Source organism: Mustela nivalis (genome assembly GCF_964662115.1).
Source record: "Mustela nivalis genome assembly, chromosome: 17".
Classification (NCBI taxonomy): domain Eukaryota; kingdom Metazoa; phylum Chordata; class Mammalia; order Carnivora; family Mustelidae; genus Mustela; species Mustela nivalis.
The window spans coordinates 39,070,142-39,094,945 of NC_139036.1; the positions used below are offsets into that span (position 1 = coordinate 39,070,142).

The 24,804-nt window shown below is 45.8% G+C and overlaps 1 protein-coding gene across 1 annotated transcript in view; it reads left to right on the plus strand.

Annotated features, from left to right (window-relative positions):
- Positions 1-19,272, plus strand: part of SKAP1 (src kinase associated phosphoprotein 1) — a 277,591-nt gene extending 258,319 nt beyond the window's left edge. The window contains exons 12-14 of the mRNA XM_082704834.1: positions 15,971-16,079; positions 18,674-19,036; positions 19,245-19,272. Coding sequence (XP_082560960.1) covers positions 15,971-16,072 — 102 coding nt within the window. The 3' untranslated portion in view covers positions 16,073-16,079; positions 18,674-19,036; positions 19,245-19,272. The remainder of the gene's footprint in view (positions 1-15,970; positions 16,080-18,673; positions 19,037-19,244) is intronic.
- Positions 19,273-24,804: the final 5,532 nt, after the last annotated feature.

Genomic DNA, 24,804 nt, shown 5'->3' on the forward strand with positions numbered 1-24,804 from the left:
CTTAATCCTGCTAATCTCCCGTTTTCTCATCTGTAAAAATTGGGCTAACTTCTATTCACTGGGGTTATGATGCTTGCACTAGAGAATTTGTGTAGAGAAGTGCCTGGCATCTAGGGAATGGTAACAATTATCATAGTCCTCTCTTTTCCACTAACAATAAAGTAAACTTCTGAGGTCAATGCTGTGTACATACTAGTTGTTCAATCAATCATTGGTGAAGTGAGAGAGGAAAAAACAGGTAGCCTGTCCTGCCCAAAAACTCTTCACGAAGACACTCAAAACCACAAAATCGTCTCACTTGGAAATAGAAAACCATCCAGTGAAGAGGCCTACATGGAAATCCAGCTAGCCCTTCCTGGTCTGAGAGATTGTGTCCCCAACTGTAATGGATGGTTTTGTTCAGACTTCTCATTTGATGAGAAGCTGGAGCCGCGTATCCAGGCTCCAAAACGGGAACCAACGGGCGCCGTCAGCTGGACCCCTGTGAACCTCCCCTAAGAAGGCCCTACATTCCTAGGCCCCATGCAGTTTCACGCCCACTTAATTCACCAGTTCCAATTTGGGCCTTAAAATATATTAAAGGGAGATTTTAATAACGAAGGAGATCTGCGCATCTAGCGGATGTTCCCACGTTCACTTTGGGCCCAGATATTTCTGAACAGCTCTTCCTGGTACAGGAACTGAGCCCCGCTCTCCCCCCCCACCACGCCCCCGCAGGGACGCAGCTCAGGCCACAGCGGGGTGTTTAGCGCTCTTCAGTGGCTCCAGATTGCAGCGCCTGTGCAGGTCCCCTCATACGTAACCGATGGCTCCGGAGAGCCTGCCTCTCGTAAATTACTTCCCACGACGCCAGCGACCACCGCAGAATCCAAGTTTGAATAGAGCAGGAGGAAAGGTGTTTGAAAGGCCTGTTCACTCAGCTGCATTTTAATTTCCTTTTCAATCTTGTCCCAATTAATTTCACAGAATTAATCTCACAGAAGCAAACTCGGCAGCATCGAGGCTGCGGGTTTTAGTGTGGCGGTCGCTCTGCCTGAACATGAAATAGGAGCTAATATAAAAATCCATCTGCTGTGTTTGAAATACATGCCGGCTGCTGCTCAGTCCTGTCTGACATTCCAAACATCAACAGCGGGGAAAAGTGATTTGGGGGTTAGTGGCCATCAGTACTTGGCAGGGGTTCAACAACAGGTGTACTCCAAAAATCCATTCAGCCTGGGCACCAGGCATGACAGGACAGGTGCTGAGGCAGCCTCCGTGCGGGAGCGCCGGGCCCTGGCTCCACGGTCTTTGATCTGCGGACCGCGAGGCCCTTCTGTGGACCAGCAGCGAGGTGGGCATTTATTTTAAGTGGGAGAGAGGGAGGTGAGACAAGATGCCTCTATTTGGAGAAGATGAGTCGCAAGTTCCAACTTTCAGAGAAGAGACTCTCTTCCTGGCTCCAAGCTCTCTCACTAGGGAACCTCCTTCCTAAGTAATAAAGGCGTCCGTTCTACTATGTGAGAGAACTTAAATAAATGGCTGTTTAAAAATTAAGCCTCCTGTTCCAGAAGTAATTCACGGTGGCAACATGAGCTGTCCAGCAGATAGGGGCAAATTAGAGAGAGGAAGAAAAACTCTTTCTCAGTTGACGAGAAAGCAGAAGAGGTCCCTGCATGAGGTCTTCTGTTAAGGGCAAACTGAGTCAGCAAGCCACATCTCTTGGGCTTATGTTGTGTACCTCATGAGTTGGCCTTGGGCTCCTCCAAGATTTGACCTGCCACTTGCGCCCATGGAGGTCAGGCTGGGACCAATCAGCTGGGCACCACAGAAGGTTTCTACTTAGTCGGTGGCTTAGCTGGGGTGGGAGGATGTTCCCGTGGACCAAACTCATAGCATTTTGGTTGTCTTCTCTGCGGGTGCAGTTAACATGGGAACAGAGAGACTTGCAGGCAAAGTCAAGTTTAACTTCAAACACATGATGCCGTCAGACGCTTTGGGCCCTTTCAGGATGAGGATAGACTGACTTTGTCACCCTGAGTGACATTCAGCTTCCAGCATGGTTAAAACTACTTAAAATTAGCCTGCACCCTAGCTCCACACCCAACTCCTTGTTACCTGAAGGCCTCAGGTCTGTTCCCAGCACCTGTTCCCAGCACCTGTTGTCGTGGGGTTTTTAAGGCCCCCTGCTCTCCACCTCCTCCCTCAAAAGACCTTAAAGAATGTAGACCTTTCCCCTCCCTTGACCCCGTTCCCTCCATAAGAGATTTGTATGTTGTAAAAATTATCTGAATGCAGCAGTACTCCCTCTCCTAAGTGTGCTTAGTTGAATGTGATAAAAGCCTCATAAAAACGGCTAAGTTAATTCCTCCAGTTGCTTTAAATGAAGGTTTGGGCTTGGGTTAGTTGGGGGTTTTTTTGGGTTTTTTGGTTTTTTAATTTCAGGGCTCTGAGGGAAAGGAGGTGTTTGGTGACATCTAGTGTCCATTTAGGACTTCCTCAGGCACCATTACCCTCAGCTTGGCTGTGTGGGGGGATGGGCGGGGTTATTTGGGAGGTAATTCTGGGGAGTAAGTGGGGGGAATTTAGGCCTGGGGCGCAGGCTGCCCAAACAGTGTGATGAAACTGATCAGTGCCTGTCAAGGAGCAATCATTCACCTCTGACCTAACCAAAGGGGGCCAGTGAGGGGATACCATTGGAAAATATCTTTTCTTATTTATGATGATATGAAAGAGAAGCAGAACCTGTCCCCACCACACCATTTCATGTTAACAAGCAGGTCAACACTGTGCTGTGATGACGAAGATGATGATGATGATGGTGTTTTCTCTCATTAATAACCCCAATGGGAGTCTATAGAGTTAGGAGGATGGGAATGGGATTTGGGGTCAGCTGGAAGGCAACGGTCATACACCGGTCAAATTCAGTAGAGGCCATTCCTTTCCCCCAGACAGGAACCAATCGTCTAGAACAAACCCTGGCAGCCTCATTCCTTCCAGGTAATTTTTATAAATGAGGGGACACCCATTCCAAGAGAGGACAAAAGGGAGAGGATGCGTGTGTGTGTGTGTGTGTGTGTGTGTGCGCATATGCATGCACAGAAAACTGCTAAAAAGAGCCTCAATTGCATATCAACCTTATCCTCCAAACCCTAGCCATTTATTATAAAAAATAAAAAGAGGGGGAAAAAAACCACATTTTCCACTTTACTTACTCTCAAACTGTTGTCTAGACAGGAGTCTTCACTTTCTACACACACACACACACACACACACACACACACACACACCCCTTTCAGTCAGGTGGAAAGTCCCAGATCAGATAATTAACTACAAGGCCCAGACAGAATTGTTTACCTAGAACCATCTAAGCCATGGCAGGGTTAGGTTAATGCTCAGAATCGCCCGATGCTTTACAAACTCCAGTGTAAAAATATTCCAGCCATTTATTTTGCAGTGAATTTATAACAAATGCTGTTAAAGGCTTCGTCTTTTGACAGAGGTAATAATAAATTCACTGTTAAAGACGGTAGTTTAATTCCTTATACCTCCAATACTGCACAGAATAAACCATATTCATCACTGAGTAATTTTTTACCACATAAATCTTTAAAACTAACCGGTGAAGGCTGGTGAGACTGAAATATTGTGAATTTATTAGATATGCCCATGTAGTATTGGATTCAGAGGTTTCCATTCGAATATATTATGGGGAAAATTTGTGTCTTTAACTGTGACATTCCTTCCATTTCCCACTGCCAGTATTATAACAAGCAGCTCCTCCAGAGTCAACTGCACGTTTATTAGACAGAGATTTAGTAATAAACTCCTCACTAATCTGCCAAAGAGGCTGGATGACATTTCGGTGAGATGCTCTATTTAAAAGGAGTCACAAAAGCTTTGTTTCTGTGTAATTATTTTCTCAAAAGGAGCTCAGCCTCCCCAAACCCCTGTCTGCCAGCGTTTCTGGGGATTCTATGGGTCCAGCTCTGCAACCAAACTAGCAAAATGCTAAAAGCAAATTATAACCTCATTGCAAACATACAGGGGAGTAACTTCCATGCAGTTTATAGGATTAGTTGGCAGGAGGTGAGGGGGGCCACTTGGGGTAATTGGTTAGAACCCAGAAAAGCTGGAATTAGCAGACGTTGCCAGACGTATGGTATTTAAGGGCTAATAAAAAGATTATATTGATTCTCAAACTAGAAATAATAGTGGTTTCAGAAAACTTGCTATTTAAAAACTTTCATCTTGACATATGACACATTAAAGATATAATTAAATCCTCATATTTGAGCAAAAATCCTTTTACCCTACCATATTAATTTTGAGTGAAAATCCGTGCCTGTTAGATGAGAATATTCTGAACCTTTCTCATGATTTGCTAGCTAAGTGACATTTAAACTAACCAATTGATTATATCAAATTATAATGCCCTCTCCAGTCTCATTAAGGAAACACTAATATTGCCAGAATGAAAAATATTTTTTTCTTTTAGATGCAGATATGTGTGTCTTTCTTTCTTTCTTTCTTTCTTTCTTTCTTTTTTTTTTTTTTTTTTTTTAAATCAAAGAGCTTTGGCAGTTTCTCTGTTCCCACTAATATTCTATATTTGGGGAAGAGTTCCAGATACTAAAACTTCCAAGGAGCATTGTGAACTTTAAGATTCTCTTTTAATAAAATGAAATCAAATAGGTTTTAACTGTTCAACAAAGGAGAAAAATCTCCTGGCGGTGCAAGACTGCAGCCCATCGGAATAATTGTTAAAAGACAGAACCCGGCTAGAAAGATAAGCATAATACCAGCAATTAATATTCAGCATTTCACATTATAGTCAAGAGGATGTGTTTTTCTTTGTGATGTGGCTCATAAGCTGAGAGTGTTGGGAGCCAGACTCTGAGCTCTGTCTTCTTTTTGTGCATGAGGATTAAGGAGGAAAAAAACAGCAACAACAATCCTGCTCCATCTGTAAATGAACAAACATCTTGATTTTATAGCTATTTGCTTTGTAAAACTGAGGAATGAAACAAAAATTACTGGATGCCTAAGTAACGCTTTAATTCCGAATTCATTTACGCTGTAGCTATGTAGTTGTCACAAACCATAATGCAGTATTTAATTAAAATAACACAAGTGCATCTAGATATGTCCTGGGGTAGCTATCACCAAATTATAGGCTATGCCATCCGTATTTTATTTATGAAATGGCAGATTCTAAGGTGCAACTAGGCTGATACAACAGCATAAACACTTTAAACCCGCATTTTTATAAAGGCTCCCTTTTTTTTTTTTTTTTTCCTACTGTGTCTTTAAATATTTTCCTCCTTCTATCGTTCTGGGTTTTCTTGGTGGGATTGTTTTTGATGTCGATAAAGATCTCGCTCTCTAACTCTTGCTTTTCAACTGTTGACCTCCTGAGTCTTCTGGCTGTGAAATCCCCCATCTGTTGTCATGAAAAGGCTTGAGTTTTCACAGGAGCCGCAGCAACCATGGGACACCTTAGCAGAACTTGGACGTGGATTCCAAGAGGTTAGGAAAAAAGCAAACCCTTTTCAGGCTCAGTGTGCTTGTTCCCATCCAATATTCCTTGCACCTTTTTTTTTTTTTCACCTATAAATACCCATTATAGTTTACACGCTTGCTTGCTCTACTCTGTGGATGTTCACATGCAGACATACTGCTCCTTTTCATAAACGCATAGCATCCATCTTACACGCACCCACCATCTATCTCCTCGTTCACATTGGCTGTCCCATCCACCTCCTTGTCTGCAGAATTATGTTCAGCAAGGTCCCGATTTATAGGAAATAAATAATGAAAATGGAACGGACTGGGAAAGATAATCGAAACATTCAAATTGTTATTTTTCACTGTACTTTCCACAAACAGAGCATCTATAAACACCTAGTAAAGGTGTTGGCCGATTCCTAAAAAGCAGAGCCTGGTGGAACATTCTGACCGAGTGGGTCTCTACGTTGAATCTTTCCCGTTCCTGTCTCTCTTTGCTTTTTGGTGCTCCAAGATCAGGCCATTTTCAAATGGTAAATGATGCCGTGCTGTTCTTTTCATTCTTCCTTCCTATATTGACAAGTTTTTGTCATCATTCATCCTCTATAAGACAATCCTAAGATTTTTAAAACAGAAACAATCATTGCAATCGCCTTTTCAAAGAAAACAGCCCTTGCAGTTACTGTATAAAGATATTCCAGTAATGCTATCAGCGGTGCAGCAAGGGTCTTTGGAGAAAGGGTTTCTTATACACACTTGTAATTATTTTAGCCCCTTTCACAGGTCACATAGAAAGCTAATTTCAATCGCTGCTAATTTCCGTCCAACAAGAGTACGGTACTTGAAACCACCCAAAATAATTGGATTCAAAACAAATTTAGGAAATTGAGTGTGTTAGAAAGCAAATAAAAATATCCTTTTGGTAAGGAGGAGGGTGAAAGTAGTAAAAATGGCCTTTTTTTTTCCCCTCCCTTCTTTCCCCTTCACAACTTTGCCATTAAAGTTGCACCTACAGCTAGAAGTTTGTCCGTGAAAAATGGTCATTTTGTTTCTCTGCTCAAAGAATGTTATTAAAATGCTAATTTAAAAGAAAAAGGAGTTAAATATCTAGCGATGGTGCATTCTAATTGCAACCATAATGAGCTCTCTAAATGTGCGTGCCCCTGACACACACAGAGCATAAACAGCAGTAAACAGATCATTAGTACCCGCGTTCATTTATTCTGGCGACCTTACCATGACCCCACCGAGGGTAGGGTGAAAAGCAGGTGGATCTGGCTGTGACACCCCCTAGAGGGATCCAGGAAATGAAGCTATAAGCGGTTGTCATGGAAACGCCTATGTGTGCAGATGATGTAACACACCGACAGGCTGTAGGGCTCCGCAACTGGGACGTTGCCTTTCCCTCGCCGGAACAATCTTAAGGATTAAATTATTCATTTCTTTAATTCACAAAGCAAAAGGAATCCTAATTTTCTTGGTGATGCGCAACTCTCTTTCATTTGTCTAAGGTCTGGGACATGGTGACTTGTCATCCCCTCTTTCTCTGAAACCTACCCCCAGCTTCCTACATTCTAGCCCCAAATCACTGAAATCTGGCAAAATCAAGCAGGGGGTTTGGGGGACGGGGCTGGGGGGGGAGCAGAAATCTGACACTCAATATCTGTACCTTAAAGAGGGGAAAAACCTAAGGTTTGAAGCTGCAATTAACAATATAGGCAGTATCCCTTTCTGGTGAGGGCATTTAGTTGACCAGGGTCCAAATGTCTACCTGTCCTGAGCAAGATGGCTTTGTCTGCAGCAGGGCAGAGTTAAGCCAGTACCCAATGAGGAGAACATCAAGCCGAGGAGACACCAGCCCCAAATGAACTCATCACCCTAGCAAGGCGCAAGAAAACGAGATAAGAGGAAACAAGCATCTGCTCGCCCCCTCCCATGTCCAATTGAGGGAATCGAGATTAATAAAAATAATTCTTTGGAGAATGATTCCACTCTATCCTACCCTGTTTTGTACCAAACAACCTCAATAACCTTACGACAATAGTAGAATAACGTTTCTTTTCTTTTTTTTTTTTTTCTTTCTTTTTTTTTTTTTTTTTTTAAGGAAGCTGGAAAGACAATCTCTGGAAATTATTTTAAAATAAAAAATATCCTGGCCTGCGCTTCCCCCCCCCCCAAACCCCCCTCCCCATTGCACTTTAGATGAACCTGTGATATTGTAGCAATGGCCCTTGAAGTGCAGTGGGGAGGTGATTTAGGAGAATATTAAAGGCAATGTGGAGATTCAAGGCGCCTCTCTCAGGGAGATCTGGAGAAATACGCAGCACAGATGGGCCGAGCAGATTAAACATTTCCGTCACATTGTTTCCAAATTGTGTTGTGGTGCCTGAGGCTGGTACTACGGTCAGAGCAAAACAGAGCGGTGCGGAGCTGCGAGCCGCACAGTTTATGGAATACATATTAATACGCCGGTCTCACATGGTATCACAATTCTATCAGCTCTGAAATGGTGCTGTCTCTATTGTTCCTGAATTCTGCACTTGGCACCTTGTTTTCTCCCATCTGCAAAGTGTTTACCTTCCCCTTATCCTTTCTCTCTTTTTTAGGCAAAGTTCAAGTTGTGTGTATCTTTCTCATTTCTCTTCCCGCCCTCCCTCTTCGCTTCACAGTTTAGGATTTTTCTCTCGCGCACAGCCCGTGTTTTGCACACACTTCCATCACCAGCCGTGTCCAGTGTGCGCACGGGTCCTGCACACCGGGCTGGCCTCCACGGGATCATTATCCTCCCGCACCCAGTTCGGGACATGGGCTCCGAGTTTGAGTCTGAATTTCCCCTCACTTTCAAGCGCTCTCAGACCGCCCGCCCCCCAATCTAGCTGACACATTCCTCCTCAGAACACTGAATTCCTAGCTGTCCAGTTGTCATCTTGTGTCCTCCCCGCCCCTGACTGCTGTCACTGACCACCCGGACTTTCCTCGCCCCCTTTCTCACACTCACATGCCTTTCCATCCTCCCCAGTCCAGGCCTGCCAGCCTCCAGGTTAGCAAGTTCCCTGAAATGTAACAATAAATAAAACTGGTTCAATTGAGGCAAATTTAATGGTTCATTTTTATGATGATTGATAGACCAAAACTCTGAATAATGGAAAAAAGAGAAAATGATTGCCAAGATCTTAAAACATGATGTCAAACAGCCTGGGGAGCCTGCCAAGCTACCCAAGGTTTCAGCCGAGCGCTGAGCTTGAGTCCTCTGACAGCTTCCAACCCCACTAATCCACCATCCACCCGACTGACCGCTTCCTTTTCCCTTCTGCAAAATCTCCCCACAAAACCATTTATGCTGAAAAATGGGCACCTGCTTGTCTTTGGTGAACAATCCCTGTTCCCAGCCTTGCTTTTCTCAGCAGTTGGAAGGGTGCTGAGTTAGAGCCCTCAATTTATTTAATAATTTATGACATCCTCAGAAAGCCTTAAATTTCTAAAGCTGGATTTTAGAAGTAGAGAAATTGTGGGCCAATCCAGAGTAAAAATACAATGTTTTTGGCTGACCCCAGAATATTACAATCTACTCTGCTCAGAAATTCAAATTTCCCATCTTTGCTAATGATAATGTCGGATGCGCAAGCACTGATAAGAGAAATAAGCAATCATAAACCAGTAATTCTGTGATTGATTGGCCTTTCCCGTCCATATATCAAGTTTCTATTGATCTTTCAAGTCAGGGCCTGATTGATTGTCCTCTTGAAGAGGAATTCTCTTATTTACAAGCACTGATATAGTGAACTTTGATGGTCAAAAGAACAAAAGCATGAGACGTTTTCCGGGACTCTTGTTCCACAGAGGCTTATCAAAGCCCAATTCCATGTGAAAAGAGAACATTCTATTAGGAACACTCCCAGGGCAGACAGTGTCAAGCAGTTTGCTCCAAATACCATCACGCAGATTTGAATGGGAGCTATTGAGAAGACAAGACAACTTTCAAGTCACAGCTAAAGGGATGGTTCCTTAGTGGTACACCTGAAAGTAATAGAACATTGTACATCATTATGCTTAAATAATAAAAGAAAAGAGAGAGAGCACGTGATGGTGCCTTAGGAGGAATGAGCAAGCTTGGTCAGGCTTCAGCCTTAGAAGAAGGAACAGGCTCCAAAGCTGGAGGGCTGAAGCCTCAGAAAGCCAGCATGGCAAAAACACGGATTCTTGACTTCCTTTCACTGTACATTTGAAAACGGGGGGAAAGGTGGGATGGAGAGGCCACCCGGGCCAAAGTGCAGGTCCAGGCCATAAAGATCCTTGTGTCCTCCCCTCCCCAGAGCCCTGGTTCATAAACTGTAGAGGATTCATAAACCCTTTGAGAATCTGATGCAAGTTCTGGACCTCACCCCAGGGATAAGACATATGGACACATGCACACAAAATTTTACACCAATTTGAAGGAGTTCAGAGATGCCTTCATGTCCATCCATGTCCATCCAGGCCGGGGGTTCACAGACTCCACTTTAAGAATCTGTGCCCTAGAGGGTGGTGCTTTCCTTTTGTTGGAACAGCCTAGGATTCACTGAGCCTAGAAATTGAATTCTCATCCCAAGACAGGATGGTCATTCCAGGTCATGTCTGTGCTACTCCAGGGGAGCCATGGAAGAGCTTATACAAATAGGAACCAGCAGGGAGGAGAGAAATTAAAATGTAGCAATCATGGAGTAGGGGTATTTAATCTCTTTTAAGGCTTATGATAGGCGCCTGCTGGCTTTCCCCCTGATATCCCCTGACACCTACTGACAGGGTATTTGCAGCACCACACAGGGACTCAGGGCCCTGTGACAGGAGGAGCACTGAGGAGGTCCATGATAGTCTTGAAACCATAAACAGCAATGGGAAACCACTGGAGGCAGAGTCAAGCTGCGCGACATGCCCGTGGTTTGTGGCCATACTGCTTTTTGTTTATAGAATTTGCTGTTCTTTTTATGGCAGGTTTGGTAGGGTTGGTTTTGTTTTTTTGTTGTTGTTGTTTTTTTTTTCCTTGTTGATGGAGATTAGCAGCATAAATCCTTTTATGGCACTGTGAAATCCCCCATAAACACTTTTGATTGTTGCTGATGGTGAGCGCCGTGTCTATTTCAAGTTCACTCAATGTTCTGCTCATCTAGGCCAGTAGCTTCTCCAACCAGATAAGGGAGTCCAAGTAGCCAACCTTTACTTTCAAGACTCCTTCATTTGGGGAGTTCCAGGAGGGGGAACAGGGTTGGTGTTGAGGGAAGTGGATGTCTAATCAAGCCTAGAAATATTTATGATGGAGCAAACCACACGGTGCACTATTTTTCAGGGAAAACTTCTATAAAGACTGCCTGACAATAGCCAAGTGGCTGATGTAAAGGGTTTGTTTGCTTTTAAAAAAAAAAAAAACAGCTTTTTTATGTTCTTATCTAAAGCATCTTCAGTTAACAAGGTTGTGTAATTAACCCCTGAGCTATACCATCCACAATGTGTATGGAGTTAAGGAGTGAGGACCCTGGACAGTTCTGATCCCTCCCCGTGGTAGGCGTGTCTCCCCACCTTGGAGGTAGAACCACTTCCGCATTGAGGATTTCAGGTCTCCCAGGAGTGTCTCAGCGTTTTTCTGGTCTTTTTAAACATCTGGGCAGGAAAAGTCAAACTTTATTGAAAACGTTGATCCCAGGAATTCAGTCCTCTCTGCCATCCCAAAACTAAAACCCAAGAATCAGCAACTTAATAAAAATGCAGTAAATTAGCACTTCTAGACAAGAGCAGAGTTCATTCAGAGCTGGGGTCTGCCTGGCTGAGCCAGTACTCTCTCCATTTTAATAGTTTAATAAAAATTAGCATAATTAACGAACATCTGTATGATCCAGAGTGGTGCAATTTGGCACTTGGAAACGAGGGCTTAAACATGATTGCTGTGAGTTTAATGTTGTTTTAATTCTTTTTGGCACTGTGCAGTGAAATAAACGTTTGGTGGTGATAGTTCTCGGCCGGATCTCATTTGCATTTTTCTCCCTTTGATTATGAGCAATTGTGGACTCCCCAGCAATTCATCAAAGTAGAAATTATTTTAAAATACCTCGTGGTGTTCAGACTGGGCTAGAGCAATGCATGGGAGGTGGTAGTGGAAGAGAAGGCTAGAAATTTTCCATTCATGCTTTAAACATCTCAGCCCTGCAGCCCTTTTTGGGTATCCAGCCAAGGGATGAAATCTGGAAAAGCCAGTCAGATCCCAAGACCTGTAGGTGCTTTGATTAAGCTCCTAGGCTCCCGCAGCAGGGTGCTTACGGTCTCTGAGACCGTGCCATCCTCCTTACTCTCTGCTCGCTCTTTTGTTTTGAAGGGCAGAGAGTTGATTTCACTCATTTCAGTTCTCAGCACCGTGGTGAGGCTTCTCCATCTGTGGTCGGCGGGGTCAGTGTTCCCTTCGAGCAAGAGCACACAGACCGGGAGCCTGGTCCTTGCAGGTGTCCTGCCGAGTCTCATCTGCTTCCCATTCGCACCCGCTTCGGGCTGGCAGAGAGCGCCTTCCCAAGCCTTGGTCCCTACTCCCGGCGTTGTGGCTAAAGGCGGATTTTAAGGGAGCATGAGCCAAAATCAGGAGTCTTGAACGCTCCCTAGGGAGGTCCCACCGGAGCCCCACGGGTGATGAAGATGACGCCGTTTGGCAGGTGGAAGACCACCCTTTACACACGGTTCAGCAAGCTGACTACACCGCGTCCGCCCTCCCAGCCGTGAGGTAGCCGAAGAGATAAAGCTAGGGTTTTTATGAGTAACAGAGCAAGAGGAAGACAGAGTACGTGTCTCTCCTTCACACCAAGGCTTTGTGGAAATGGCGTTCCAGCAACATGCTAAGCTGAAGGCAACGCTATGAGAAAACTTGAGGCAGAAACTGCCCTAACTTCAGTGTTGGAAAATGAGCAGTAACATAACTCGTATGGAGAGGAGCTTCAAACATCCCAACAGCCAGAGGCTCTGGGTAATTTGACAAGAGCTCTGGGTAATTTCCCACAAGGCAGCGTGGACTGTAGGGAAAAGTTGACCTGGGAGAGAGTGGGGGCATGAGAAGGTGTGGGGAGACAGTGGGCTGGGTGGTAGACACACGCAGTTATTTAAGACTGGCTCTTCAAAGGTAATTCCCTGTTCTTTTTAGAATCAACTCAGCCTCACTTGGCATAGCATTTGAGACTCTCTGCGTGGTATTTAGGGAGCCATCTGGGGACACTGTCTCCAAAGGCAGCTGCTCTCTTCCTGCCACAACTACTTCCATCACCAGGGGAGTGTATTGGAGTTAGCTGAAACTAAGTCTGCTCAACTAAAAGAATAAATCTCACTGCTCCCTTCATTTCTATATAACCTCATTTAGCAAGTGTTTTTTGGCCCCTGTCTGTGCCGGCTACCATGCTGAGTGCTGGGAGTAGAGTAGCAAACAAGACCAACAAAGCCCCAGCCCAGCTCTCACAGGACTTTCCACCTAGTGACTGGCAGTGAGACAAAGACAGCAGATACGCAGCAGCAGGATGAACTCACTTCCAGGAAAGCACAGGGCACAGTACACAGTACGTAGCTGCAGCCCCCCACACAAGAGAGTGGCAGAGAGAAGCTTCTAGAGAGTCTAGAGAAACCCAGGAATTGAGATCTGAAGGCTGCTTAGGAGTGAGCCCCTGAAAGGGAGAACAGAAATAGAAGCCAAACAGGCAGAGGAAAGGCTCCAAGGTAAGAGAGCCTGTGGCCCAGGGGAGTAGCAGAGACAAATTTCTGTTTTGCTAAGGGTCCACTAAATGACAATGCTGAACAGGGAACAGGACCAGCTCATGCACAGCCTTGTCCACCTTACTAAGACATTGACTGGAGGCAGTGGGAACCCATTTAAAGGTTTCAAGCAGAGAAGTTATTTTTTTTTAAGATTTTCATTTATTTATTTGACAGACAGAGATCACAAACAGGCAGAGAGGCAAGCAGAGAGAGAGGAGGAAGCAGGCTCCCTGCTGAGCAGAGAGCCTGACACGGGGCTCGGTCCTGGGATCACGACCTGAGCCGAAGGCAGAGGCTTTAACCCACTGAGCCACCCAGGCATCCCAGAGAAGTGATTTTATCAATGTGCATTAAAGTGATTCTGGCTTCAGAGAGAGACTATATTGGAGGGGAACAAGAATGGAGATACAGAAATGAGCTTGGAGGGTGTTTCTGTAGTCTTCATGAAAAAACGACAGTGACATGATTAGGATATTGGGAATGGAGACAAGTGGATGGATTCCAGTAATGCTCTGAAAAGAGAATCAACAGAACTCAAGGACTGACCAGAAGAGGAAGGTGCAACTGGAAACGACTTTGAGTTTCTGGCTTGATTAACTTGAGTGCATAATAGTGCTACCATCCACTGAGATAAAGTGCCCAGGAGGCAGAGCTGGTTGGGGGTAGGAATGGAGACAGAGGCAGGATGATGGCTTAAATTTAGGATATGCTGAGTTTGAGCAGCTTAGCGGACATGCACTTGGGTATTGGGATCCAACACTTAGGTCTCCACTGGAGCTGTGGTTATGAGTCCTTTACATGGTGGCTAGAGCACCGAGGTCTATCAGATTGCTCAAGGAAAGTGCATCAAGTCAGAAGAGGGCCAGAAGAGGTGGGAGGTTGACAGGCACATCAGTAACGACAGGCAGGACATAGGAGCCCCAGAGTGGGGGCAAATAGAAAGGGAATGATAGGGTGTAAAAGAAGGGGCGATTACAGGGTTGGGAGTGGGGGGCCTTGAATGCAGAAGAGCTTTTCAAAAGCACAGCAGATGTTAAACACTGTGGGACTGCTTCTGAAAGCACTAAAAAATATTTTCATTCTTTTGAAGGAAGTAAAATTTAGGAATACATGGGGAATATCACTTATTCTAGTTCAACTGCATTTGGGGTACCATGAAGCTGTATTTTTACATACTTGGCTATTGAATTTTACTATTAAAAAAAAAAAGAAAGAAAGAAAAGAAAGAAAGAAAGCCAGGTTGGTGACACAATAAAATTCCAGGTCAACTGGTTATCCTTCTTTTCCTTTGGATAGCCTATCTCCTCCCCTCCTCCTGCTCTGCCTCCCGACTCTCCCAGCAGAGGACCTCTTTTCACCTTCAAAAAGAAAAGAGAAGCCATCAGAAGTGTTAACTTCTGTTAACTTCAGCCACCAAATGAGGAAGGCACCTGTATTGACAATCATCCTTCCTTCCCATTAAAGCGCAGGAGGCGTCCCTCCTCTGCTTTAAAACTCTCTCTCATCTTGTATTCGTAAGAGCATCATGTGGGCGCCTATGTCCTGCCTGTCATTACTCTTGTCAACCTACCACCTCTTCTGGGGAGAATCTGATGTTTAAAGTACCTACTACACATCAGACATTTCTATTCCCACAACACAGGGGAGAGAGGATGTCATCCCTACTCTTCCAGAAAAGGAAGTTAAAGCCAGGAGACAGTAAGGCCCCACAGCCATGGTTGAAGACTATCCCTGGTTACATGCCCTGTAACACTTCCTCTTTCTTTCTTTCTTTCTTTCTTTCTTTCTTTCTTTCTTTCTTTCTTCCTTCCTTTCTTTCTTTCTTTTTAAAGATTTTATTTATTTATTTAACCTAGAGAGAGATCACAAGTAGGCAGAGAGGCAGGCAGAGAGAGAGGGGGAAGCAGGATCCCTGCTGAGCCGAGAGCCCGATGCGGGGCTTGATCCCAGGACCTTGGGATCATGACGTGAGCCAAAGGCAGAAGCTTAACCCACTGAGCCATCCAGGGGCCCCCGTTTTATTTCTTGGAGGAGCGGTTCTGTGGAGTCTGATGTAATGTAAATGTCTCTAATGTAAATGGAACCTGACATTTAGAGCACCCACTATGCGTCAGACATTTCTATTCCCACAACACAGGGGAGAGATATTACCCCTCCTCTTCCAGAGAAGGAAGTTAAAGCCAGGACAACGTAAGGTCACGCAACTATTTAATGACCAAGTGGGGACTGGATCCTAGTCTGTCTGACTCCAAAGCCCATTACTCTATGCTATAAGCTCCTTGGGAGCAAGCAGTGCTCTGATTCATCATTATACATCTCATGGGAACTCAAACAGCACTTTGCACATGGACAATGCTTGGTAAATATTATTGATTTGAACTATGACCTGACTCCCTGAATATTTTTAGTGCTGTGGCATTTAGGATGTGCCCAACTTTCTCAGAAGAAGCCATTCCACTCTGCTTGATAAAAGACGCGCTCTTTGGGTTCAGCAATGGCATCAAATGTACTAAATGTAGACAGGCAGATGGAAACATGAAGGTAGAGTTTGCTTTCTTCCTCCAGGAGATTTTTTTTTTTTAATTTAATAATCCCATCAGGAGTGTTAACAAGTCATACTGCCGTCAACAAAGAAACCACCCAACATAATCTCCCGCGCAGTTACCATCAGAGATTAATGGAAATAAGACTGCATTCCAACTGAAACCACCCTCTTTTCATTTTTCAGGAGTATAACGTGTATGGCTGGTGGGTTGGAGAACTGAACAGCCTCATCGGTATTGTTCCAAAGGAGTATCTCACCACTGCCTTTGAAATGGAAGAAATATGAAGCCCAGGTATCAAAACGATGGCCAGTAAATCCATTGGTCATGCCTTCATCTCTCTGTGAGGGATAGGAGAAGCCAGTGGAGTGGCTTTTCCTTACTTCCACAAGTGACACTAACGATTTACCACTGAAAGAAGGTGAAGCTGGAGCTGTTTTTCCTAAACTGGGGAACTGTGTCAGTTAGGATTAGATTCAACAACATGTGAAAGGAAACTAAAAAAAATAATAATAATGATTTAATTAACATAGAAATTTCTTTTTCTCTTCTAAAAAAAATTTGGAGGTAAATGATCCAACGCAACCAGTTTCCAGATATCTTCTCTTTTTGCTCCACTGTATGGGGGCAACATTCCAAAGCTTACCCTTATGGCCCTAGATGGAGGCTCCGGCTCCAGCGATCATGTCTCTACACCCTACCCAGCCAGAAAGATAAAAATGAAAGGAGAAGGGCACACCCACTTGTTTTAAGGACATTTCTTACCTTCCATTGGCCAGAACTTGAGACAGACAGACTTATTCTAGGTGGAACCTGTGTCCAGCTTAAAAGTGGAGAGGGGAGAGGGTTCACTAATAAATTAAAAAGGGGAAAATGAATATTTGGGGATAACTAGGAATTTTTGTCACAAGGATGGGTCTTTCTTTATCCTCAGTTCTCAAAGCCAGAGCACCATTTTCCCAGGTATTACGGGAATAGGGTTGGCCAAGACTAGGAATCCAGTATGAGGATTCCTATAGAACATAATCAAATTTACCTTCAGGTAATAAAGAATATGGCTCGCTTTTTATGAGAAAGAACCACATCAGATAACAGCGGAGGGAGTGCCTCCTTTGGGTGGGTAGCGTTGGTGCCGAGTGGGTTTTGTTTAGAATTAGGATGGTGACGGAGGGCACCCAAGGCTAGCATGATGTCTCTAGCTCCTTCTTCTGGCCTGAAATGGGAGCAGCCTTTACTGCCGGGGGTGAAGGATGACTTGCCTGATGGTGACACAAACTATCCTTGGAATCTTCCAGACCGGGGCCCACTCTAGTGTCAGCCGCAGCTGAGTGGATTCATTTAGGAGGATACATAAGTATAGATCTTACTCTGCGATGCCCTTGTACAACCAGAAAGCACCAGCTTGGGCCTGTCGCTCAAGGTTTGACTTTATGACATTCCTAGTAAGGATTCCATTTCCTGGCCATGAACGCAGAAGCAATGGAATTTTTCTGTCAAATCTAATATAGTTACTCTACTTCACTTTGTCACTGGCTTATTGACACAACTGTTTATCTCTCTCTCTCTTTTTTTTTAATATTTTATTTATTTATTTGACAGAGAGAGAGAGAGATCACAAGGAGGCCAAGAGCGGGCAGAGAGACAGGGGGAAGCAGGCTCCCCTCCGAGCAGTGAGTCTGATGCGGGGCTCGATCCCAGAACCCTGGGATCATGACCTGAACCAAAGGCAGAGGCTTAATCCATTGAGCCACCCAGGTGCCCCTGTTTATCTCTCTTTGACCCAACAATTCTACAGCTAGGAATTAATCCTATAGCTACACTTGCACACATGCAAAAGGATTACACACAGGGGCCTGGCTGGCTCAGTCAGTGGAGCGTGTGATTCTTGATCTCGGGGTTGTGAGTTTGAGCCCCATGTTGGGTATAGAGATTAATCAAAAATAAAATCTTAGGGGTGCCTGGGTGGCTTAGTGTCTTAGGGGTGCCTGGGTGGCTTAGTGGGTTAAAGCCTCTGCCTTCAGCTCGGGTCATGATCCCAGGGGCCTGGGATCGAGCCCCACATCGGGCTCTCTGCTTGGCAGGGAGCATGCTTCCTCCTCTCTCTGCCTGCCTCTCTGCCTAATTGTGATCTTTGTCTGTCAAATAAATAAATAAAATCTTAAAAAAAACAAAAAGATATACACACAAGGCTACTTGTCTATAATAGCAAACTACTAGAAAGAGACCTTGCCAAGTAACTATAATACATTCATGGAATTAAATACTATGCAACAATAAAAAAAAGAAAAAGAAGGTCTCGGCACAATTATTGGTAAGAAAGAAAAAAAGTCAGCAAAGAAAGGTAGGCCTTCTCATAGATTTATGTGAGAAGGGAGTCTCCAAGGGCACCTGGCTGGCACAGTCCATACAGCATGCAACTCTTTTTTCTTTTTTCCTAAAGATTTTTTTTATTTATTTGACAGACGGAGATCACAAGTAGGCAGAGAGGCAGGCAGAGAGAGAGAGGAGGAAGCAGGCTTCCCGCTGAGCAGAAAGCCCGATGCGGGGCTCCATCCCAGGATCCTGGGATCATGACCTGAGCCAAAGGCAGAGGCTTTAACCCACTAAGCCACCCAGGTGCCCCAGCATGCAACTCTTGATCTCAGGGTCATGAGTTCAAGTCCCAGGTTGGGTGTAGAGCTTACTGGAAAAAAAAGGTGGGTGGGAGTCTTCAGTTGTTTTTGTGTGTAGAAGATCTATTTGGAAGGACAGAGACAATAGCACTGGTTGCCTCCAAGGACAAGTCCATGACTGGGTGGATAGGACAGAGACACTCTTTACTTTGTGCCCTTTTATGCCATCTTTGTTTTGAATCATAAAAGCAAATTTATGTATTTTTCCTCCTTTAGGACCCATATCCTTTTCTCTGGCCTGCCGTTATGAAGAAAACAATCATCAGGAGTTTCTATTCCCTACCCCAGCCACCCCACCAACCCCACGGACTCTTCTCTTTACTGATGAGACCCAAGCCTCTGATACCTGGTAGTTACTGAAAACCGCCAGTGAGACGAGTGGAAAAAGGCACAGACAGCAGATCTGTTAATACACCTGCCTTGTCATAGCTCATCCCACCTTTTTTTTTTTTTTCATCCTTCCTTTAAACATGTCCACACATCCACTTCTGCCTTCTCCCCAGGCTTGTCACAGAGAAGGTAAGAGCAGAGGAAAACTTTGGAGGAGGAAGTTGCTAGTTGTTTCGTCTGATTAGAAAAGCATAAATAGGGGCGCCTGGGTGGCTCGGTGGGTTAAGCCGCTGCCTTCGGCTCAGGTCATGATCTCGGCATCCTGGGATCAAGTCCCGCATCAGGCTGTCTGCTCAGCAGGAGCCTGCTTCCTCCTCTCTCTCTCTCTCTGCCTGCCTCTCTGCCTACTCGTGATCTCTGTCAAATAAATAAATAAAATCTTTAAAAAAAAAAAAAGCATAAATAAACATCATACTTGGTTCCTAGAAGTGTGTGATAGTGTCACATTGTTTTTTTGCAGTGGTCTCAAAAAGGCTGGTTCTGGCTGGGCCTTCCTGCCACCTCTAGGCAAAGCAGAAAAGGATAGCCAGGGGCGCCTGGGTGGCTCAGTGGGTTAAGCCGCTGCCTTCGGCTCAGGTCATGATCTCAGGGTCCTGGGATCGAGTCCCGCATCGGGCTCTCTGCTCGGCAGGGAGCCTGCTTCCTTCTCTCTCTCTCTGCCTGCCTCTCCATCTACTTGTGATTTCTCTCTGTCAAATAAATAAATAAAATCTTTAAAAAAAAAAAAAAAAAAAAAAAAAAAAAAAGAAAAAAGAAAAGGATAGCCAGAGAGAAAACAAAGCCCAGAGAGAATAGGGGACTTGCAATTATCTTCCAGAGCAGAATCATCTCTGGACCCTGAGCCTGCCTGCTTTGTTTGGCTTCTCAGACTTCTTTTGGCTGCCTACTTGGTGGTTTTTCCTTATGTGCTCAATCTCTGAAATGAGACAGGGCTAGGAGCAAGACCTTGGAGTCAGCACATTGGAGAGTTCCTTCCTGGCCCTCTGCTCACCACCACACTGTGTCTTGCATCACAAGTCCCAGGCAAAGGCCAAGAAAGTGTTTTGGGGAGGAGTTCGCTGTGCGCAGCCCTGTTCCTCTTCCTGCGGTCTCACGTTATCTGTGGCTAAAAGAGGCAGCCAAACATAGTGGTTAAGAACCTAAATTCTAGAAGCAGACAGCCTGAGAATAAATCCCAGTTCCCCATTTACTAGGGAAGCAAGTTACTTGACATTTTACATATGCCTCAATTTCCTCACCTTAGAAAGGGTGTAGTCCATTTCACTGGGTCATTAGGAAAATTAAACAGTCAACACATGTAACATACTTGGAACAATGCCTGGCGCATAGTAACTGCTCAGTAAGGGTCAGCTATTATTATGGCCAGACTCGCCATGTGAGAAATTTTGAAAAATGGGCACGAAGCAGCTATAGAAATTTTCTCTTCAGAACTGCCTACTCAGAACAGCCCTGAATCGGCAGTGGCCTTCCTCAGCTCTGTAACAGCCATCTTCTAACCCTGCAGTAAGACACCCATTTAACTCACTAAAAGAGAAAAACTAGAGACCAAACGAAGATGTTTCAGTGCATTCAAGCTTCTCAAAAGATTTTTCTGCCAGCCATTCATTTCCAGATTTTCTGACCCAGGAGCACCAAAAAACAAAACAGAACCAAAAAAATACCGGAAGCTTTTTGTGTATGTGATGGATAAGGAGGTAAGAAAAAGGGACAAGTAAGGTGGGGGAGGGAATAAAAGATAAAAGGCAATACCGAGTTGGTAATGCGCCCTCCCTTTACACAGGGTGCTAAAGGAGACTGAACCACTAGGTGGCAGCAGATGAGCAGACGAACCAAAAACAACCAATTGCCTCTCCTTTTAGGAGCCCTTGCACCAATCCAGACCTACAGGTAAGCACAATGGGCATTGTTCTAAAATGGTTAACAGATGGGCATTGTTCTAAAATGGTTAACAGAGGAAGCAAACAGAAACCCCAACCTCTTCCCAACTCCCCCCGCCATCCGTGCCCCAGAGTGGCCCCTGCCTTAAAGAACCCCCCGGGACCCAAGGCTGGAAAGGCTGATGGCTGAGAGGGGAGAACAGTATGGTCCCACAGCCCTGAGTCGGGGAGACACGCAAAAAGGGGACACCAGAAGAGGAAGAGTAGGTATCCAGGCCCGGTCAAAAGGGGGATGAAAAAGGAGCAAGGTCAAGGTAACTTCTCCACTCTGCACAGTTCAGGTACTGCTCAGTATCATGGTCATTGGCTTCCAGCGCTTAAAACAAAATTCCCTTAGTGCAATAGTCCCTTCTAAACCTAAAGGCCTGTGTATACCCATATCACTCGCCATTCTGTGGAGGCCTCCAGCAGCCCCATCAGCTGTAGGGTAGCCACCACTCCGATCTCTGACCCTGCTAGCTGGAACACCCCTCAGGAAGAGAAACCAGATTGGCCCTAAAAGATACAAACGAACGGACCATCCCACTGTCCACTGCCATGGGCTATCTTTGACCTTGCTACTGGCAGAAAAAGATAAGAGCAAGTCTGATGGGTTGATAAGACTATCTCCAGGCTGAAGGGCATCCTCTGAGAACATTCTACGGCAGAGTTTTTGGAAGCACTGGGTTCCTACAGCCTCTCTGAAGCGAAGCAGCAAAACTGCTCTCCACTTTGTTCAGCAGCCACTATATATTTTTTTAAATTTATTTGACAGACAGAGATCACAAGTAGGCAGAGAGGCAGGCGGAGGGGGAGCAGGCTCCCCGCTGAGCAGAGAGCCCCCAATGCGGGGCTCGATCCCAGGACCCCGGGATCATGACCTGAGCCGAAGGTAGAGGCTTTAACCAACTGAGCCATCCAGGCGCCCCCAGCAGTCACTATCTTAACCAACAGCTTCAGAAAGCAACTGGCTAATCGGATTACCACTTCTGTGTTTGACCCCACTAACCAAATCCCCACCTTAGTGCCTGCGACTAACTGGATAACCGGAGCATGAGACCACATTAACCGACCACAGTGTTAACCAACCACAGCATCTGTGGCTTCTTAATAGCCACTGATTGCTCTGGCATCTGACATTGGAGAGGGAGGCTTTTTGCCTCTCCTGATTTTATGTAAAGGAAGGAGAAAAGAAAGGTGAGGTCCTAAATTTAAGAAGCAAATGTATAGGGCGCCTGGGAGACTCAGTCGGTTAAGTGTCTGACCCTTGGTTTCGGCTCAAGTCACGATCTCAAGGTCACGAGCTCTTCTGCACTCGGCCGGGAGTTTGCCTGAGATTCCTTCCCCCTCCTCTCCCTCGGCCCCTCCCTTCTGCTCCTGAGCCTCTGCCTCCCTGCGCATGCTCTCTCTCTAAGATAAATAAACAAAATCTTAAAAAGAGGAAGCCCCAGCAACAAAGTAGAAGGGCGCCTGGCCAGCTCAGTGGGTGAAACATGTGACCCTTGATCTCATAGTTGTGGGTTTAAGCCTCACATGAGGTGTAGAGATGACTAAAAAAATAAAATTAACCAAAAAAGCAGCAAATGTGTATCTGCCTTTTACAGATAAATGATAATTTACCAAGCACTAGCTGATGTCCAATGGATGATCTAACCCGGGATGGGCACGGTTAGGCCTGCATTGTCCACGCTGGCCTGAAAACACTAAATGCTCTGAAAGCAATCTTTCAGCTCCGTCTCCTTAAAAATACTGTTTTCCCAGTGTGGCTTCTCTGTCATCCGTATAGCAGAAGAGCAGACATTGCTTTGCAACCACCTCAATACTAAATTTCCCCACTGTTGTATCTCTGAGAACTCCGTACTTAATTCAAAACCAACTGCACCTTTTCCTCTGGCAAATAAAAATGGGAAAGAGAAGGGGGTTCCTATTGCTTCTCCTTCCTGAGACCCAGACTGAGACCCGTCTGAGAGAGCAATGCCCAAAGGTGTAACCGACGAGATGCCCGCGCTCCCGCTGGAGACAGAGGCCTCGTGAGGAACTGCCTAGATTTCGAGTTCTCATTCCCTTCTGTTTTCAGCCCTTCAATTTGCCCAGTTGCACCACCTCATGGGTCTCGGGGTCTTTGAGAATGGCAGAGCTGAGGACCTGAAAGGGGTGGCCTTGGACAAAAATCACAGGAAGTCTGCCGGGGAAGAGCAAATGCAGTGAGAAATTCTCAGTCCGCTGCTTTGCGTCTTGAATCACTCAAGTTGTGCTGCCGTTAGACACGTCCGGTGACACATTTTCAAATTCTGCATTCCATGCCCGGCACTTGCGTCACAGCAAAGCAGCGGTGTCCATGCAAGGAGCGAGAGAACTGCCGCCCCCCACCACCACCAGTGGCGGGGGTTGTGGGGGGAACTCACCCCTGCCCTAAAAACTGGTCAGAGAAGTATAGAGTTGAAGAGAAGCAAGAAAAGAAGGCAAAGTAGGAGGTTTTTTGTGGTGGGTTTTTGGTTTGGGTTTTTTGTTGTTTTTGTTTTTTCATCTTAAGAACGAAACTCTCAGATGGGAGGGACAGAAGTGCTTTCATCTTTGGCCACCAGGAAGCCCTCCCCACAGATTCCCCCCCTCCCCCCCGCCCCCGCCACCCCAGAGCGGCTTGGAAGGATAAATTTTACGTGGCTTTGACTTGCTAATTCCCGAAGCCCTGCGAAATCTGTGGCGCTGCCTTTAGAAAAAGCAGCCGTCTACACAGAGGATTATCCCCGCTACACAGCCCAGTGGTTCGGACTCATTTTCTAGTTTGTAGATTACCTAGTCCCTTGCTCCTCCCCCTTCCCTCCTGCCCCGCTATTGCCTTCGGTGTAGAATTTACCAGAGATTGGGTAGGGAGTTTCAAACTCTCAACTAAAAAGAGATTTTTCTTCACAGGATTCAAATTGTTCTATTTCCCTATGCAAAACTAAGTGTTCAGAAAATATGCCTCTTTTGCTGGGGGGGGGGGGGGTTGTTGTTGTTATTAGTAGGAACCGATGACCATTCTTTTGCAACTCATTAGGATTCAATTAATGATACACTTTAAGACGCAGCCCATTTTGTACAAAGTCTTTTATAAATGCAACGCCTCCCCAGCAAAAACAAAACAAAACAAAACAAAACCAACAACAATGGTATTAGAGGAAACTGAAGTAGAATGAGTAGGGTGACCATATAATTTATTTTCCAGAGATGCTTTTGAGACTGAAAGGGAGAGTTATTGGTAATTGATGCCAAGACCGCAGGTGTAAACCAGGATCAGGGGTCACCGCAGAAATCAGGCAAAATGAGCTGTCCAGTCACGTGGGGAGAAGGCAGTAGAGAGACTACCAGACTCTCCGGGTTGCAACGCTGGGCAATGTGCCTTCTAATGAAGACCTCCCCTGCCGGCCTGGCTCCTAGGCAAGCCCTGCCAATGAGGCTTTCTTTCCCTGATGCCCAGGCTGCTCTGAGAGGCCCGGTATCTTTGGCATCACACGGCTGCTGGGGCTGGCCGGCTGTCAGCCGCTGTGTGTGTGTTCAGTTCCCTCGTGGGGCCCCATCACAGCCTGCCACCCCTCCATCTGGCAGAGGGCCACGGAGGGAAGCTCGCTTGCAGCACGGGGCGACAGTATGCCACTTCCTTGCCTCCTGTGACAGGAGTGAGTTCCAAGAGGCTTCTAGTGCTGGTCCTCAAAGAGGGCATCTGGTTCTACCGCAGACGCTCTTAACCCGATGGTGAGCAGCTGGGCCGCTCTTGTGCCCATCATCAGCTCACGGAACAGAAAACAGGCCATAAACACTCCCCTTTCACCAACGGTCAGCCGGCCTGGCATCTCTCTGCCATGAAGCCCCCAGGCGGCACCTGCTCCCACCTACACGTACTGGACGCCTCCCACAGGGCCAGGCGGTGGGGCTGACTGTGGGCTTCCTCTGCCTGTCACTGGCACAGCCCACCTCAGGGCAAATGCCTAGCATCTGGAGACTGTAGATCATCTTGAAGGCAGTGCAGGGGAAGGTGGGAGGGGGCGGCAGTGGGGGCGG